Source organism: Astyanax mexicanus, chromosome 16 (assembly GCF_023375975.1).
Source record: "Astyanax mexicanus isolate ESR-SI-001 chromosome 16, AstMex3_surface, whole genome shotgun sequence".
In the NCBI taxonomy this organism is placed as follows: domain Eukaryota; kingdom Metazoa; phylum Chordata; class Actinopteri; order Characiformes; family Acestrorhamphidae; genus Astyanax; species Astyanax mexicanus.
In genome coordinates this window covers 11,249,592-11,265,754 of record NC_064423.1, presented here as the reverse complement: position 1 = coordinate 11,265,754, position 16,163 = coordinate 11,249,592, and the positions used below count along the sequence as shown (strand labels likewise).

General features: G+C 36.9%; 1 protein-coding gene across 3 annotated transcripts in view; it reads right to left on the bottom strand.

Annotated features, from left to right (window-relative positions):
* il16 (interleukin 16) overlaps nucleotides 1-16,163 on the bottom strand; it is a 61,921-nt gene that overhangs the window by 32,923 nt on the left and 12,835 nt on the right. For 2 of the 3 annotated variants that reach the window (XM_007258145.4, XM_022669511.2), the window contains exons 2-5: nucleotides 13,602-13,975; nucleotides 8,303-8,442; nucleotides 7,960-8,092; nucleotides 151-252 (exon numbers count right to left, since the gene is read on the bottom strand). In XM_007258145.4, coding sequence (XP_007258207.3) covers nucleotides 151-252; nucleotides 7,960-8,092; nucleotides 8,303-8,442; nucleotides 13,602-13,975 — 749 coding nt within the window. The remainder of the gene's footprint in view (nucleotides 1-150; nucleotides 253-7,959; nucleotides 8,093-8,302; nucleotides 8,443-13,601; nucleotides 13,976-16,163) is intronic. The other variant, XM_007258147.4, reaches the window with a different exon arrangement.

Sequence of the window (16,163 nt, the reverse complement as noted above, 5' to 3'; positions counted from 1 at the left end):
TAATGAAAATATTCTGTCCGACTGTCAGATTCACAAGAAACATATTAAAAAAAATATTAAATGAAGATGCTACTATCTTCTGGCAGTGATGATATGTGGTAAATGCCTAAACCGTAACTGCAACAGTAGAACTGAAAGTGTATGAATTACCTTTGGGTTTAGGCAGTTCCCCACCGCTTCTTTTCTGTAGGCCAAAAGATCAGCTGAATTAACATTCACCAATGGTCCACTGCTTTCACACGAGGAGAAAACCTACAGACATCAGAGACAGGCACATTAGTACAGAGTGCTGTGTAGTTAATAGACAAAAATGTCAAAACAATTCACCTAAATGCGGAAGACTTTTATTACTCACTTCAATTTCAAAAAAGATTAAATCACTCGGTTTACACTGTATAGTCTATGCTGTGTTCCATTTGAAATTACAGCCAGAAAATTACATTTCAGTCAGAACACTATATGGCGCACCGTATTATAAGGCGCACTATCAATAAACGTCTATTTTTGGACTATTTTCACAAATAAGGCGAACTGGATTATAAGGCGAATTTACAGAGACACTATAAAGCACATCTAATTCAGCAGGTCTCGCCGCTTTGTGTTGGTGGGGGGTAGCTAACTAAGTTAAGTAAAGCAAAACTGTTACAAAACTGTAATAAAAAAAATATTTCTTTTAAAGTCAAACAAATGCTGGGTGTAAATCTACTGTTTAATTGGTTGAGTAAAGCACTTTTGTTTTTTTCACTAAGTTTAGTTTCCAAAATTTACCAGTATTAAGGCTGGAGCATTAGCATTAGCGGTTAACCAGCAGTGCTAGCCGAGGTTAGCAGCAGGCTACAGGCCGATAATACTCACCTCTGAATGATGGTGGATAGCAGTTAATGCTAATACTGCCCCAGCCTTGGTGATGGAGAACTAAACTGAAACTCCTGTATAATATATAACTCTGTAATTTACTTCAGCAGAGTGGCTTTACTGCTACTTAATACCTGACTGGTCAAATTCATACACAGGGTTGCCAGGTCCTACAAAATATCCAGCCCAAAGTCAGCCTATAATCCGCCTTTTAGAAGCTTAAACCAGCCCAAAATATATGACTGTCACACGTTTGAAGCAAATGACAAAACAACTATAAGTGTACAACTTAGCATTTTGTTTATAAAGGATTTATAATCAGTATTACTATTTCCATTAAACATGTGTTTAATTAGTTCTTATGTCCTATTCAAAAACATTTAATAATTAGCAAAAATAAAAAAAATAAAAAAATAAAAACTGACTTTTACTTACTCCTCCTGAACTCTCTTCATTCCTCTTTAACATTGTTTTTTTTCATGGCATTGTGGTTACATTGTGATTTCTCTCACTCTCTCTCACTCTCTCTCTCTCTCTCTCTCTCTTTCTCGCTCTTTCTCTCCCCCTCCCGTTCTTCTTTTCTCTCTGTCCTCTCTGTCTATGTCATTATGTTCTCCTCATTCTTATGGTTAAAATCGAAAAGGATTTTAGTTTCGATACATTTGCCTGCTAACCTAACGTACAAGTCAACACTTGTACGTTAGGAATTTTCACCCGCGACTGCATTCTTAAACAAGCACAAATTGGCGGAAAAAAAAAATAGAACCTGGCAACTCTGTTTAAGCACTGATGCACTGATGATTTTTGGGAAAATTAAGTGCGGAAAAATACGGTATTTGTGTCTCATTACAGTTCTGTCCAACTTCTATCTGTAAACATGTTTTCATGGTGTTTGGGTGTCCAAATACTGTAAAATACCATACTAATAGTGCTATCCTGGGACAATGTTATCAATGAAAACCTGGGACATAAAAAGTGGGACATATTCTGGTTAGAAATATCATAAAACACTGGTAAATGAGTGTCAACCAAGTTGTTGTAAACTTTGAAATCTTTAGATAACTTTTCTTAATTTCTTTGTATTTATTTAATGTTTTTAAACAATCTAGTAACATTGCTGCAATATCACTCGTGTCAGTGTTTTAATGTTGGAATGTTGATTTTAACCTTTTTATACTGTTAGTACTGTTAGTAACTGGTAATGTTATGTGAGGAACTTTCTAATAACATTGTGATGCTAATCATTATTATGTCACACCTTTTCAGAACATTCCTGAAACACTGTTTCTGTAACGTTACAAGCTAATCCTCCTAGAACCTTTTTTAAAAAAGTTCATAAACTGTTTTATGTAATTTTATTGAAATAATGTAATATAATTGGAATATTTAACTGTAGATTGTAGTCATTTCCAGTTTTAACATTATTTCAACCGAGCTAAATGGTAACCTTTAGGATTTAGTCCAGCCAGGCCTGATATACATAATTTCCTCATGTCCTCTGCTGTGTTTACCAAGTTTCCATAACAGCAGTGTTTTCATAATGTGTTACAAAGTAGAGCTCTGGAAATCGTTTGTATGAATTATTTTTTTACTGTGTCATAACATTAAAGCTTAAAATAGTAATTTCCACATAAAACAAGCTTGGATGATGACGTTCCAACACAAATCCTGACATTTTCCCTTCCTCAATCCACTAACGTGATTTGTGGTGAAAAGCCAGAACAATAAAACCAATGACGTGAAAATGTTAAATAAGCCACACTGACAATCTGCTTCCAGTGACACCTGACAAATGGTGGAGAAAGAAGAGGCAGCAAGTGAACAGTCAGTTATTGACCAAATATGTATGTTTAAGAATCGGAAACCATCTGAGAAGAATCAAACTGAGTGAGAACATCTCCAAAACTAAAGGCACACCTATTAACTTACCGGACAGAATGAGTAGTAAAGAGGGGATTTACTACTGCTGGGCATATGGGAATATCTGTTCATTCGGTATTCCGGTATTATTTTTTCACATACTGTCAAACGGCTAGAGGCAATACGGAGCACTGTGTAGAACAGCACTGCCAAAGAACATACTGGTACAGCTAGCGATTTAGCACAGCAAACTAACACACTGGACTGTTGGTAGCTCAGCTCTGTGTAGTCAAATGTTGGTCTCGCTCTGTCCTACCTGGAGAAACATTATGTGATATAAAAACAGCACTTTATCTGAGGAGACCCTGCTGCTGCTTCTCACTGTGTAAGTATTTTATCCGAATAAAATAGCAAAAACAACAGCAAACAAACCAAAGCTTTCGGAATTATTCACTCAGAGAAAAAGATAGGTCATGAATTACGCGATCAATCCACAGCTCAGCCAAAAGTTCCTGTTGTTCCCCAGACGAGCCTAGAATCGGTCTTGGGTACAGAATCATTTACTCAGCACAAGAGATAAAACTTCCAAAAACTCTGGATAAAAGATGCAAAAAACCTTTAAGAGCAGTAACTATAACCCTTATAAAACCCAGGCAAACAGTGCTGGAGATACGGTTGTTTGGATTTTAGTATAGCTAGCTAGTAGGGGTGTGACGAGATATCGTGCCATGAGATCTCGCGAGATTAAATATGACGATATTTCTCGTCAAGCTTAAACCTGTCTCGCGAGAGAAAAAAAAAACAGTTTAATGTGGACTTTTTAAGAGGGATCTGGCAACCCAGTAGCAGCGAGTGTGAGAGCAGCTCTCAGCAGAAGAGGAAAATGGGCGGACCGCGGTCCGGACCCAAACGTTGTCCAATGCGGACCCAAACCGATGAACTACTGAGAAGGATTTAATTGTGCGCCGCAGTAAACTCACAGACCAATCACGTGTGGGGTAAGATCACCAAACGCTCTCTTCAGCCAATCAGATCTGTGCAGACGTGGTAAGGAAATAAATAATATAAGGAGATAGGGAGCCCGAGAACGGGTGGAAAAACGAGAACGGGCGGAAACTAGTCACGCCGAGCGCGACAGAGAGACAGGGGATAAATGTAAACAAAATCTGTCCAGAGAGGCATTTCTTCTTCTTCTTCTTCTTCTTCTATATTTTTACATCATTCAGTTCAAACAACCTTACAGGATATAGCACTTAATTATTAAATATAATTAAATACCCCTGATATAGAAGATGCTTCTGCTACTTTTAAGTTGTATGTCTGGCTGCATTTTGGCTCCAGTGGAAACAATAAACGGTAACAGAGTGACCAACAAGACACAAACCATATGTAAATACTGTAAGTAAATCCTACACATGACTGTTTCATATGCAGCTGTACTAATCCCTTAGCTCTGTACTGTATTTAAAAAAATGTTCTGTCTCTGTTTGCACTTCAAGCATAATCTTAATGTGACTGGTTATGGTTATGAATAGTTAAATTACAAGAGATTTAGGAGAAAAAAAAACACAAACCATAGGCTTAATATGACTGGTTGTGGTTTGCACTTATTGTTTGCACTATATTAGACCTAGAAAATATGTATTTTTATTTTTTATTCTTATTCCTATTCCTTATAGAATCAATGTGTGAGAGAAACCAGTCTGTTAAGTTTGCGGTATATGATTTTGTCAAAAAAAAAAAAAGTTTTCTTTAAAATTTTATTTTTAAATCTCGTCTCGTCTCGTTATCGTGAACCTAGTGCTGGACGATATGGCCAAAATTTATATCACGATATATTCCTTAAATTTCAGTCGATACGATATAATTTCGATATCGATATAAATACTTTGAAGGCCTCAGAAAACTGCTAAGAAGCCCTGCAATCCCTGCAGCACTGCGAATTTAAATTATTATATAACTGTGTATTTGCACTTTTTGTATGGCTGGCATCAGATACCCTCATTATATGCACATCAATCTATCTATCTATCTATCTATCTATCTATCTATCTATCTATCTATCTATCTATCTATCTATCTATCTATCTATCTATCTATCTATCTATCTACCTATCTATCTACCTATCTATCTACCTATCTATCTATCTAATGGAAATCTGTACCTACTACTGTCTGAAATTTTTATTTAAGCCTTTGAAACCTCCTTTCACAAAAACTTTAATACTTTAGAAATACAAGTAGTCAAAATAAATCAATGCTCAATATTATTTGCATATAGCAAAATAATAACATGACATCCCTGTTAAACATAAGCCTATATAACTATTACCAATAAAAATAACTTTAAATTACAACAGAGGCAGAACTTCTTATTCTTTGTGAACAAATTTAACAGATTAAAACAAAAGTGTTTCAACTAGGATATAGAATACAATAAGCCTTTATATACGTAAAAGCAACAAGATTTTCCCGTCAAATAAACAAACCTACAGGCTCTATCAACTATGAATAACTTAGTTACAACATAAGCTATAAAAGTGCTTCAGTCAGTATAAGAAAAATATTGTCTGTAGTGGAGTTGCTTGAAGTGGTGGAACAGATTAGATGTATTAACATTACCGCTGCTGGTCGGCTGCACTCTCCGGCACAATTTGCAGCAAAGCGGCAAGGGAGCGGACCCGCGGCCGGCCTCGAGGACCCGCGGCCGAGCGAGCGGACACGCGGCCGGCCTCGAGGATCCGGGGCCGACCGAACCGAGTCTACCTTAGCCTTGGATCCGCTCGTCCCGGCTCCGTTTGTCTCCAGCGCGAGACATTTTTGCTGCGTAACGAAGCGGACCCGAGCCTAGCCATTTTAACCTAGCCTTGCCTAGCCTAGCCTATTTGGCTACGTGCCTGTGTGGTTACGTCATCACGCACTGACGTAGCCCAGCTACGGGGGCTGAATGTGTTGAGCTCTACGAGCTGACGCCAGTAAAAAACGCCTGTCCGTGATTCTAATACATATCGATATACCACAAAACTGATATCACCGTTATTGAAACATTTCTTATCGCGATAAATACCGATATCGAATTATTGTCCAGGCCTACGTGAACCCAATATCGTGTCTCGTCTCGTCTCGTGGTATTAGTGTCTCGTCACTCCCCTACTACCTAGTATATCTAACTCTCCTGCTGTCCTTCTTCTTCTCCGTCTGTGGGTAGTAGGCGGTCCGTCACAAACCCTAAAGATATCAGCCAATACCGTTCCTTGAGGGAGGTGACCCTGATCCCAGAAAAATGAAGCTCGGGAGCGATATTTTGTTCAGCGCGCACATTATTCCCTCATTTTTGCTCATTTTTTTCACCTGGTATTTTTGCACCCCTGACTTTTGACATTCATCCACACTAACCACCACCACCATGCCAGTGTCACTGCAGTGCTAAGAATGGACACTACCCAAATAATACCTGCCCTGTGGTGTCTTCTTCAGAGACAGAGAAGGACTTTAGCCTGTAATTATAAAGCTACAAACTTCTTCTATAAGCTCAGTGGAGCTGAAAAATAGACAATACATGTAGAAACACAGAGAACATCATAATATGTTGACTGCACTGTGTAGTTGGGTTAAATCAGCAACTCACATTTTCCCTACCAGCTTCACTTTTCAAAGATGGACCTTTCCTGTTTGTATCCTTCAGTTTGTTGGCTAGCTAACCCCCCTTCACACACTGTGCTTATTCAGGCTCGGTAAATGCGCCCGTTTGTCCACTTATTTTGTATAACGCATCTGATTAATTTTGTGGTCAAATGAACAGCATGTTGTCTGTGGCCTGCTATTTTTTTCATCATCTCACAACAGTGGTTTTGTTTGTGAAAATGGCTGGGGCATTAGCTTAGCAATGTGAGGCCTGTTTCTGTAGCCGAGCCTGTGGGAGGTGTCCTCTCTTTCTGAGGCTCTGGCATATTTGAAATGCTTTTGGTTGAAGCAGTGCTGATAGAGGCTTGACATTCTGCCTGACATTCTGCACTGTTATGACAATGGCTTTCTCAGTAAACCATCTGAAACAAAGCAAAACTGGTCACAGATCAGAAACCCACATATTTGGTGAAATTTCTACATGGATATTTTTTGCTACGCACATTTTAGTAAAATGGGGTACCGATGTTGGATTATGTCTCAAAAAAGTTCAATTGACGTTTATCACTTTACGCACACCAAAAAAATGTACAGTAGAGCAAAGAATCATCACTTAGATGTTCAATAGATGCTCCTCTCAACTGTGTTTAATAGAGCTTCATTACTCCAACTCATCTCAAATATGTTCAGTGGAGCTTCATCACTTCAATTTATCACTCCAACTGATCCCAAATGTAGTCATCTGTACTACTCCAACTCATTGCTTTAACTTATCCCAAATATAGCTTTGGAAAAAATTAAGAGACCACTTCAGTTTCTGAATCAGTTTCTCTGATTTTGCTGTTTATAGATACAGTTTATGTTTGAGTAAAATGAACATTGTTGTTTTATTCTATAAACTACGGACAACATTTCTCCCAAATTCTAAATAAAAATATTGTCATTTAGAGCATTTATTTGCAGAAAATGAGAAATGGCTGAAATAACACAAAAAGACGCAGAGCTTTCCAACTTCAAATTATGCAAAGAAAACAAGTTAATATTTATAACGTTTTAAGAGTTCAGAAATGAATATTTGGTGTAATAACACAGATTTTTAATCACAGTTTTCATGCATCTTTGCATGTTCTCCTCCACCAGTCTTACACACTGCTTTTGGATAACTTTTTGCCACTCCTAGTGCAAAAACTCAAAGAGTTCAGCTTGGTTTGATGGGTTGTGATCATCCATCTTACTTTTAATTATATTCCAGAGGTTATCAATTAGGTAAAATTAAAGAAACGCATAATGTTTAAGTGGTCTCTTATTTTCTTTCCAGAACTGTATATTCAACTTCTTTCCTTCAACCTAACTCTCCAACTGATTTACAGTTCTAATTTCCAGTTGTGGGTACATCATTGCAGGTGATGAATAAAATGTAACATATAACTGTATATTACAGTAAATGTCATCAACACATTTAAAGGCAAACCTATGTCAACAGAAATACAAAATTACATTGATATAATAGGTATCATTCATGCAACACTGTCAAATAAATTCAGTGCTCCATCTTTTTAGTCTATGAGTAAATGACAGTGTTTGTACAGCATGTAAATATAAAAGAATCCAATGGTTTACGTCAGCGCTTACTGTTCCGGGGACAGTCTTCACTGCAGACTGCCTTTCCAGCTCAGCCTGGAGTTTTGTGTGGTCATTTACAACCTGCCCATTAAACGGGGCCAGCCTCTCACCATAGTGGATATAAGTGTCCCTGGAGAAAGAGAAAAGAGCAAATAATGTCCATTAGTGCTCTTGTAGTTATGTGAGAGAGTGTGTGTGTTTGTGTGTGCAAGTGTGCATATATGTGTGTGTGCTTATTGGCCTGAACATGCATATTTACACAAAACATTAAACCCTTCCACTCACATGTAATAAAAACAATGCTGAGCTGATGATCAAATTATGCCGGGTTTTTTATTACCTGTGTAATTGCCCTCCGTTTCGCACATGGCTGACAGTAAGGATATTGTCACTGGGCTGGAGGTCGTTATCACCCACCCGAGGCCCCAGCGGCCCACCTTCCTCTCCAGTAGCCACACACATTCTCCAGAAACTGCTTTCCTGTCCCAATGAAAACCATCAGATTGCTCAGACAAGGAGACCACTATATTCCAGCACACAGAGACCACTTCTTCTTACCCCCAGAAAACAAGGCCTCACCAGTCCGACACCTGTAAAACACAACTACAATAGCTTTGCTTTAGAGGAACATGAACTGCAAGACTGAGCGTTAATTATGGTATGTTTAAGGGGCCTCAGGATAATGAACTGTTCAGAGAGTAGCAGCAGACGCATGCCAGCCAGAGGGCTAGCAAATTATTGCAAGGCTTTCAGATTTAAGAATTAAGACTTAAGGAAATGTTAGAGCCTTTTTTTTCATATATACATATTTCCCCTACCCTTTATGTCTTTAAAACAGCTTTGTAATGTAAAATGTTTAATACAACATTTCACTATTTGAATATGTACAACCTAGTGCTGGGCGGTACGACCAAAAATGTATATCACGGTGTTTTGCAAGATTCTGACGGTTTCAATGTATATCACAGTATTTTTTATTATTATTATTATTATTTATATATAATTTATATTATATATAGCCTGTAGCTATATATATATATATATATATACATATATATATATATATATATATATACTACCTTCAAAGGAGTCAAATAAGAAGTCGCAATTTCACAAGAAAACTTATTCACACCACGGCTGGATGGCAAATGGCGACAGCTAAGATAAAAGACGTTCTCTCTCGTTCGCAACTTGTGGACAAAACGGGCTCAAGTAGTGAAGTGTGGGTATATTTTGCTCTTATCGCTAATGAAGATGGAAATCCAACCAACAATACGAACCCAGTTTACAAACGGTGTTACAAATCTTTCCAGAGAGCAGAGCAATGAGTGTTCAAATTAACATAACGTTACTAAATGTTCTCACTTTTTGTTTTCCTTATTCAGAGTTTAACTCCTTCAAGTTCATACAGGCAGACTACATTGCATCTGTGCATCCAAAACCTAGAACACAGGATGATTGAAGAACCCTTGAAGAGTAATGTGCTTTAATAAAAAGCATCAGCGTAATTTAAGCCAGTAGGTAGAGATCGAGAACACCCCTGATTCAGTGCAGTCCTTTCTCATCCACTGTCAGTAAAGTTCTCCTAACTCATAAATGATATTAACTGGTATATGCACAGAGCTTTTACAGCCTCACTGTTGCTCCAGCCCTCTTTTAAATGTTGTGCAAAGGTCAGCTGGGGGCTTTATCAGCCTATCAGGCAGCGAGGCAGCGATGGGCCTGTGGGACTTCTCTCGCCTCTGGCCTCCATGACATCATTACGGCTGTCTTATGAGACCTGCACAAGTTGAGAGCTCCCTGTGGACTGCAACAAGCGCTCTTTTGTGCAGGTCTAATGGGCAGAGTGCCGCCACAGAGCCTCTAAACATACGAGTCATGTGATTGTGAATCAGTGAGCAGAAAACAGCTATACACTCTTAATATGTGGTTATATGCAAAGGTGTTGTATAACACAAGTGCTTCTTAAGTGCACTGTATATAATGTATAGGCTATACCATCCAGATCTGAACATATAAGAGCACTTGAAAATAAGACCTCTGAAAAGTATATGGAATACATGAATTACTTACTTTTAAACAGCTTTTAGTTGTAATTTAGGGTAACTAACTGTGAAATAAAATATAAGGAATATACAAAAAACAGCTGTTATTATATGAATATGTCACAGACAAGCAGTTTATTACTGCAAAAACAATTGAAAAAAAGAAACGTATTTAAACACAGTTAGTGGTGTGCTAATTAGCGGCATTAGCGGTGCATGAAAACTGTGATTAAAAACCAGGGTTATTCCACCAAATATTGATTTCTGAATTTATTGAACTTATGAATATGAACTTGTTTTCTTTGCATTATTTGAGGTTTGAAAGCTTTGCATCTTGTTTGTTATTTCAGCCACTTCTCATTTTTGCAAATAAATGCTCTAAATGTATTTTTTTTTTTTAATTTGGGAGATATGTTGTCCATTTTACTCAAACATATACCTATAAACAGCAAAATCAGAGATACTGATTCAGTAACTGAAGTGGTCTTAGTTCTTTACAGAGCTGTATGTACATATCTGCAATACATTTAATGACTTTATATTGCCCATTTACTTTTCTTTACTGTGTATAAGTCGGTATGAGTATTTATTTTATATTTATGTTTATACATGTATAGTATTTAAACATTATATTTATTATACTCTAATTCCAATGTCTGAACATGTTTAATAAATATGTAATAAAATTAAATGTTTATTTTGTTGCTGTAGTGTATTCTTGAAATATTTTTTATTCTCACCACTGCTATGAAATATAAAATACTACACACAGGCTTTCAATGCAATGAAAAAAATATAAATATAAAACATGATAAAAAAATAAATATTTTAGTTGCTTGGATTAATTTGCTATATAGTTTTTATATTAGAATATTAGACTAATACATTTTAACCAAAAACATTACAGACAGTGAACAGCATTTATGTATTTGTTTCCATCACTGGAGATAATTCAGCTCTAAAAGAGTTAAAATGTTTAAATATATAGTTAAAAATATTTAAATATATAATATATATTTGTTTAACTCAGTGTTTTGTCATATCGCCAAAAGTATTGTTATCGCGAAAATATGATGAAATATCATGATATTATTTTAGGACCATACAAAAAATATATATGGTGTTTTACATTATATTTCAACATTAAGCTGTACTAAGAATGATTAACAACCATGCATAGCCAATGAAAACATATTAAATATAAAATCTAATACAGTACAGTTCTAAATGTTATTTTATAATATTTTATTTTTTATGTTCATTGCATTGGAAGCCTGTGTTTAACATTGTTACTCTCATAACTGATATTGATCTTTTTATTAACCATAATTAAGCCATACAATTAACTTCATAAAATGAAGTAATTTAAAGTAGATTAAATAAATAAAAAAATATGCCCTTACATTTCCTTTTTGGCTAGAGTGCTGCCTTGTTGTACTATATCTGTAGTTTTTTCTAGTGCAGTTAGTGGTGTCAAGCTACTGTTTCATTAGCTGGTAAACTATTTCATTGGTTTGTAAATGTCTATTGTTATGGAAAACAGGTCTCAATGAGTGTTATGTGCAACAAAACACACAAAAAAAGAAATACATGATGTTTACCGTAATGGACAAAGAGTCTGAAAGACCTTTTATCTTTTAACCATATTAAACAGTTTTTAAAGGTTTTAAACATTTAAAAACATAGGGCACTTTATGAAATAAAATAAAAGTAACACCCAAAATTTGCCATGGGTTACAGTACTGATGGAAAACACCACTGCCTTTTACATGGCAGAATGTGGATCAATTCCCTATACTCTTATAGACTCCTTGGGCAGAACTTCTAATGCTACCTCTGTAATGTGATTCAGCTGTAAGCTGCTCAGGATAAGAGACTGCCAAATGCTGTAAAAGTGATGTAAACTCTGAGCACATGCTGGTGGGTCCAGATTTCCCTTTCCTGCTCATTAAAAAACACTATACCTCACATCAGTGCTCAGAAACTACTCTAGACTGATCTAGATCTAAACTGATCTAAACTGATCAAGAACCTCTTCAAAGTGTTCTGTATGGTGTCTCTCTCTCTCTCTAAAAAAATTGGTTCTTTAAGTGGTGTTCTTTAGGGGTTCTTAACACTAGATCGACTCTAATCTTTGAAACTGTTTGAAAACAGTTCTTTAAGGGTCCTGTACTCTACTTTTAAGTGTCGTTCTACTCTACAGATCTAAAAATGACCTTCATGAACTTCTTTCTCCTCTAGACTCTTTAAGGGGGTTCTTAAAGACTGAGAGACTAAGAGACAGCTTCATCCACCAGGCTGTGAGGATGCTGAACTCTCTCATTCCCTCTTTAATCACACCCCATCACTATAGCACTATTGTCTTGTGTATTTTGCCTCAGTAAAATGTTGTCTATATCTGTATGCCCTGTACATATGTAGTATTGACAATAAAACTACTTGACTTGACTTAAAGGTTTTCTTGCTTTTAATGCATCACTTTTTAACACTCTTCAAAAAGTACTTTTCCGTGGTGATTTAGAACAAATTTTTAAAATACCAGTTACAAAATTGTTGTTCCGTTTAGGATTTTAACCCTAAAATATTAACAGTCATGTACCCTCTTTATAACAGCGCTGCGCTATCTTGAAACTAGGATACGATAATAACACTGACAAGCACAAATAGGAAGGTAGGACAGGGGAACAGATTACAAAAGTAATTCTGTGGAAATGCATGATATTATATCAGATATATTACAAACAATATATTAAAACAACTGCGAGGGCATAGGTGACATATCAGATGTAGTTTTATTTGTGCTTGTCATTTGACTTATCATAGACTGTCATCTTCTTATTTATGTACCAATGAAGTGTGAAGCAACTTTGAGCTTGTTAATGGTGTAAAATAGTAATTTCTTTGCATGGGCAACACTATACCCCTATATCTAGCATTGGAAATCTGTTGGGACCATCACCTAAAAGTGGTGTATTTTGGAATGCTAGGGGTGAACTGAAGACCACTTCAGTTTCTGAATCAGTTTCTCTGATTTTGCTATTTATAGGTATATGTTTGAGTAAAATGAACATTGTTATTTTATTTTATAAACTACAGACATTTCTCCCAAAATTCCAAATAACAATATTGTCATTTAGAGCATTTATTTGCAGAAAATGGGAACTGGTCAAATTAACAAAAAGGATGCAGAGCTTTCAAATCTCAAGTAATGCAAAGAAAACAAGTTCATATTCATAAAGTTTTAAGAGTTTCGAATTCAATATTTGTTGGAATAACCCTGGTTTTTATTTAACAGTTTTCATGCATCTTGGCATGTTCTACTCCACCAGTCTTACACACTGCTTTTGGATACCTTTATGCCACTCCTTTTTAAGTGGTATCTTATTTTTTTTTTAGCTGTATATAAAACTAAATTATAATTGTTTGTTAAATCTAATTCTTCTACTACGGCATCCTTTCCCTCTCAACTTTCTAGTCAAAAAAAAAAAAACATGCATCCCCTCCAAGTTCAAGTTCCTGCAATCCATAATCTTCAACATGACTAGTCAAACTACACAAGATATGCACACAATACAGTTCTAAAGCAGCACTCACCCTGATGGAGAAGGACCTCCTGATGTTCTTCTTGGGTTCCTCTGTGCTCCTCGGTGCCTGCAGGCTTGCGCTCCTGCTCAGATCCTTCTCTGGGCGCCCCATTGGTCCATCCAGATGGCATCCCTTGCTGTCTTCTTTCCAGTCACTGTACACATACTTCTCCTCTGGGCTGGGGAGGTCATCGCTGGTCCTGGAGCTGCAGATGATGAGGGAACGGGAGAGGATGGCCAGCTTTTTGGAGCGCTGTCCAGCCTTGGCCTTCTCCATCCTCCTCATTCTCCTCCTCTGCTGCGTCTGGGTGGTTTTCAGAGGCATGATGGCCGCAGAGGGAGGATCTCTCCCCATCCACACGGCCGCTAATGGAGGGGTCCGCTCTGAGACAGAGAAAGAGAGAGAGAGAGGGAGAGATAGAGAGAGCAATTAGAAAATTCAGTTAGCAGTCCCGTTCTGACGTCCTCCTCTATCCTGAGTGTTCCCAGGAAGAGCCAAGGCTACAGACTCCAGATAAAAGCACTTTTCTTTTCTCCTCCACACAGAAAAAAAAGAAAACAAGTGTGTGTTGCCTCATGACTATGACTTGGCTGAAAAAACACTTCTTTTTTTTTAATGAATTGAGATTCTGATAAAAAAAAATTGCTGGAACTTCTAGTACACAGCTAGAACTGGAGTTAAGATGTCATTTTGACAAATTCAGAAATAAAACAGTACCATCTGCTGGTGTTGGTCCACTGTATTATATCAAGTCTAAAGTCAGTGCAGTGTTTTCCTCTGCTGACAACTTTTATGGAGATTATGGAGATCCACTTTTGTGGATTTCATTTTCCAGCAGGACTTGGCACACTGCCAACACTGCCAAAGGTACCAATTGGTCTTATAGAATATTCTAATTGGCTGAGATACTGATTTTACTGGTTTTCACTGGCTGTAATCCATAATCATCACCAATAAAATAAATAAACACTTAAAATAGATCACTCTGTGTGTAATACATCTATATAATATATGAGTTTCACATTTTGAACTGAAATACATTTGAATTACTGATTTAAAATATCTTATATTTAATATATACACACCTGTATATGTTAATATGTTATCTGATAACAGCACTTCTGCTAATGTTGTCTCATGAAAAGGCCATTCGTTTCTGGTAAACATCTTAAATACATCTTAAATACAACCACCACACTGTAAAAAAAAGTTTCTTGTAAATGTTACAGTAAGTTAACAGTAAAAAGATGTCAATAAATTAGTGTAAAATTATAGTAATTCAATCTGGCAAAAGGTTACAGCATACTGCTGTGTAATAAAAACAGTAATTCGCTGTAAATTAATTCCAAATTATTTTAGTTTTTAATGTATGTTTTGGCACAAAAAATACAGGAACTGTACGTTAGGATTGTCCACCCAAGACCAGACCATAGTTAAGTTGGGCAAACTTAAACTCAAAACAGAAAAGAGCAAGAATGTGTGGACCTTTTATAAAACAAAGGCCCACAAATGGAGGAGGAATTCAGTTGATCTGGTGCAACTTGATGACAAAACACACATGCAAACAAACGCATACACACATACATAACCCCCCCAAAACAATATAAAATCCTTTATTATAGGCTACAACAGTTAGTTCCAACCTCACGGTCTGATTGGTTGAGAAATGTTCTTACTGTGCTGATTGTGGGACAACAGCACAGCCTTCACACACTAAATCTGTAAATCTGTACCACTCCGTAGACGCGTTGCCGAGTAACAGCATATACACACAAGACGTTTTTGCATCGTCACCTCCACCAGCAACAACCAGCATTAGCTTAGCACAGGCTAGCGCCCAGCCACGGCACGCTCACTCACAGCCCGGCTCGTCTTTTGTGGAAAAATCCAGCAGTTTCCTCGGCCGCAGTCTGATAGCCGGAACGATAACCAGCCAGGCTAGGCTAAGCTAAGCTAATGCTAAGCTAAAGCAAGCTACATTAACCTAACCATAGTCCAGCTGGCTAGCTAACCAACACCACCCAGCAAACAAGCAGAAATGCTCGCAAAGGCGAAGCTTTCACATGAAGACGACTCCGCGGAGCAGGAGAGGAGATTTTCAGCGTTATTTCACGGTCCTAACGTTTACTAACCCCTTAAACCCCAATTTTGATTTCAAGCTAACGTATAAACCAAACTCTGTTTTGTGGTTACATTTCTGATACAGTTCACTACTTTTTGGCAGAAATAAAGCATATTCATTAGCAATTTTTTTTTTTTCTTCATTCATTTTGTAAAAAAAAACTGTATCTTCGGCCAAATCACAGCCGTGATGTTATTCGCGATAACACACTCCCTCTCATGTTCCATTGTTTAGAAAACCCCAATAAACCAAAAAGAGTAGCTATCAAAATTGTTGAGAGTTTTTTTTGACATTTTAAGCCTTCCATTCTTTGAGCCATTACAATTCGTATTTTAACAAAATATTTATGTTTTCATCAAGACATTCATGGGTACTCATTTTCATATGTCTGCATTTTCAAGAGTCTTTTTTGGTTATTCTTAATGTCTGTGTTGATATCTGTGCTGTTA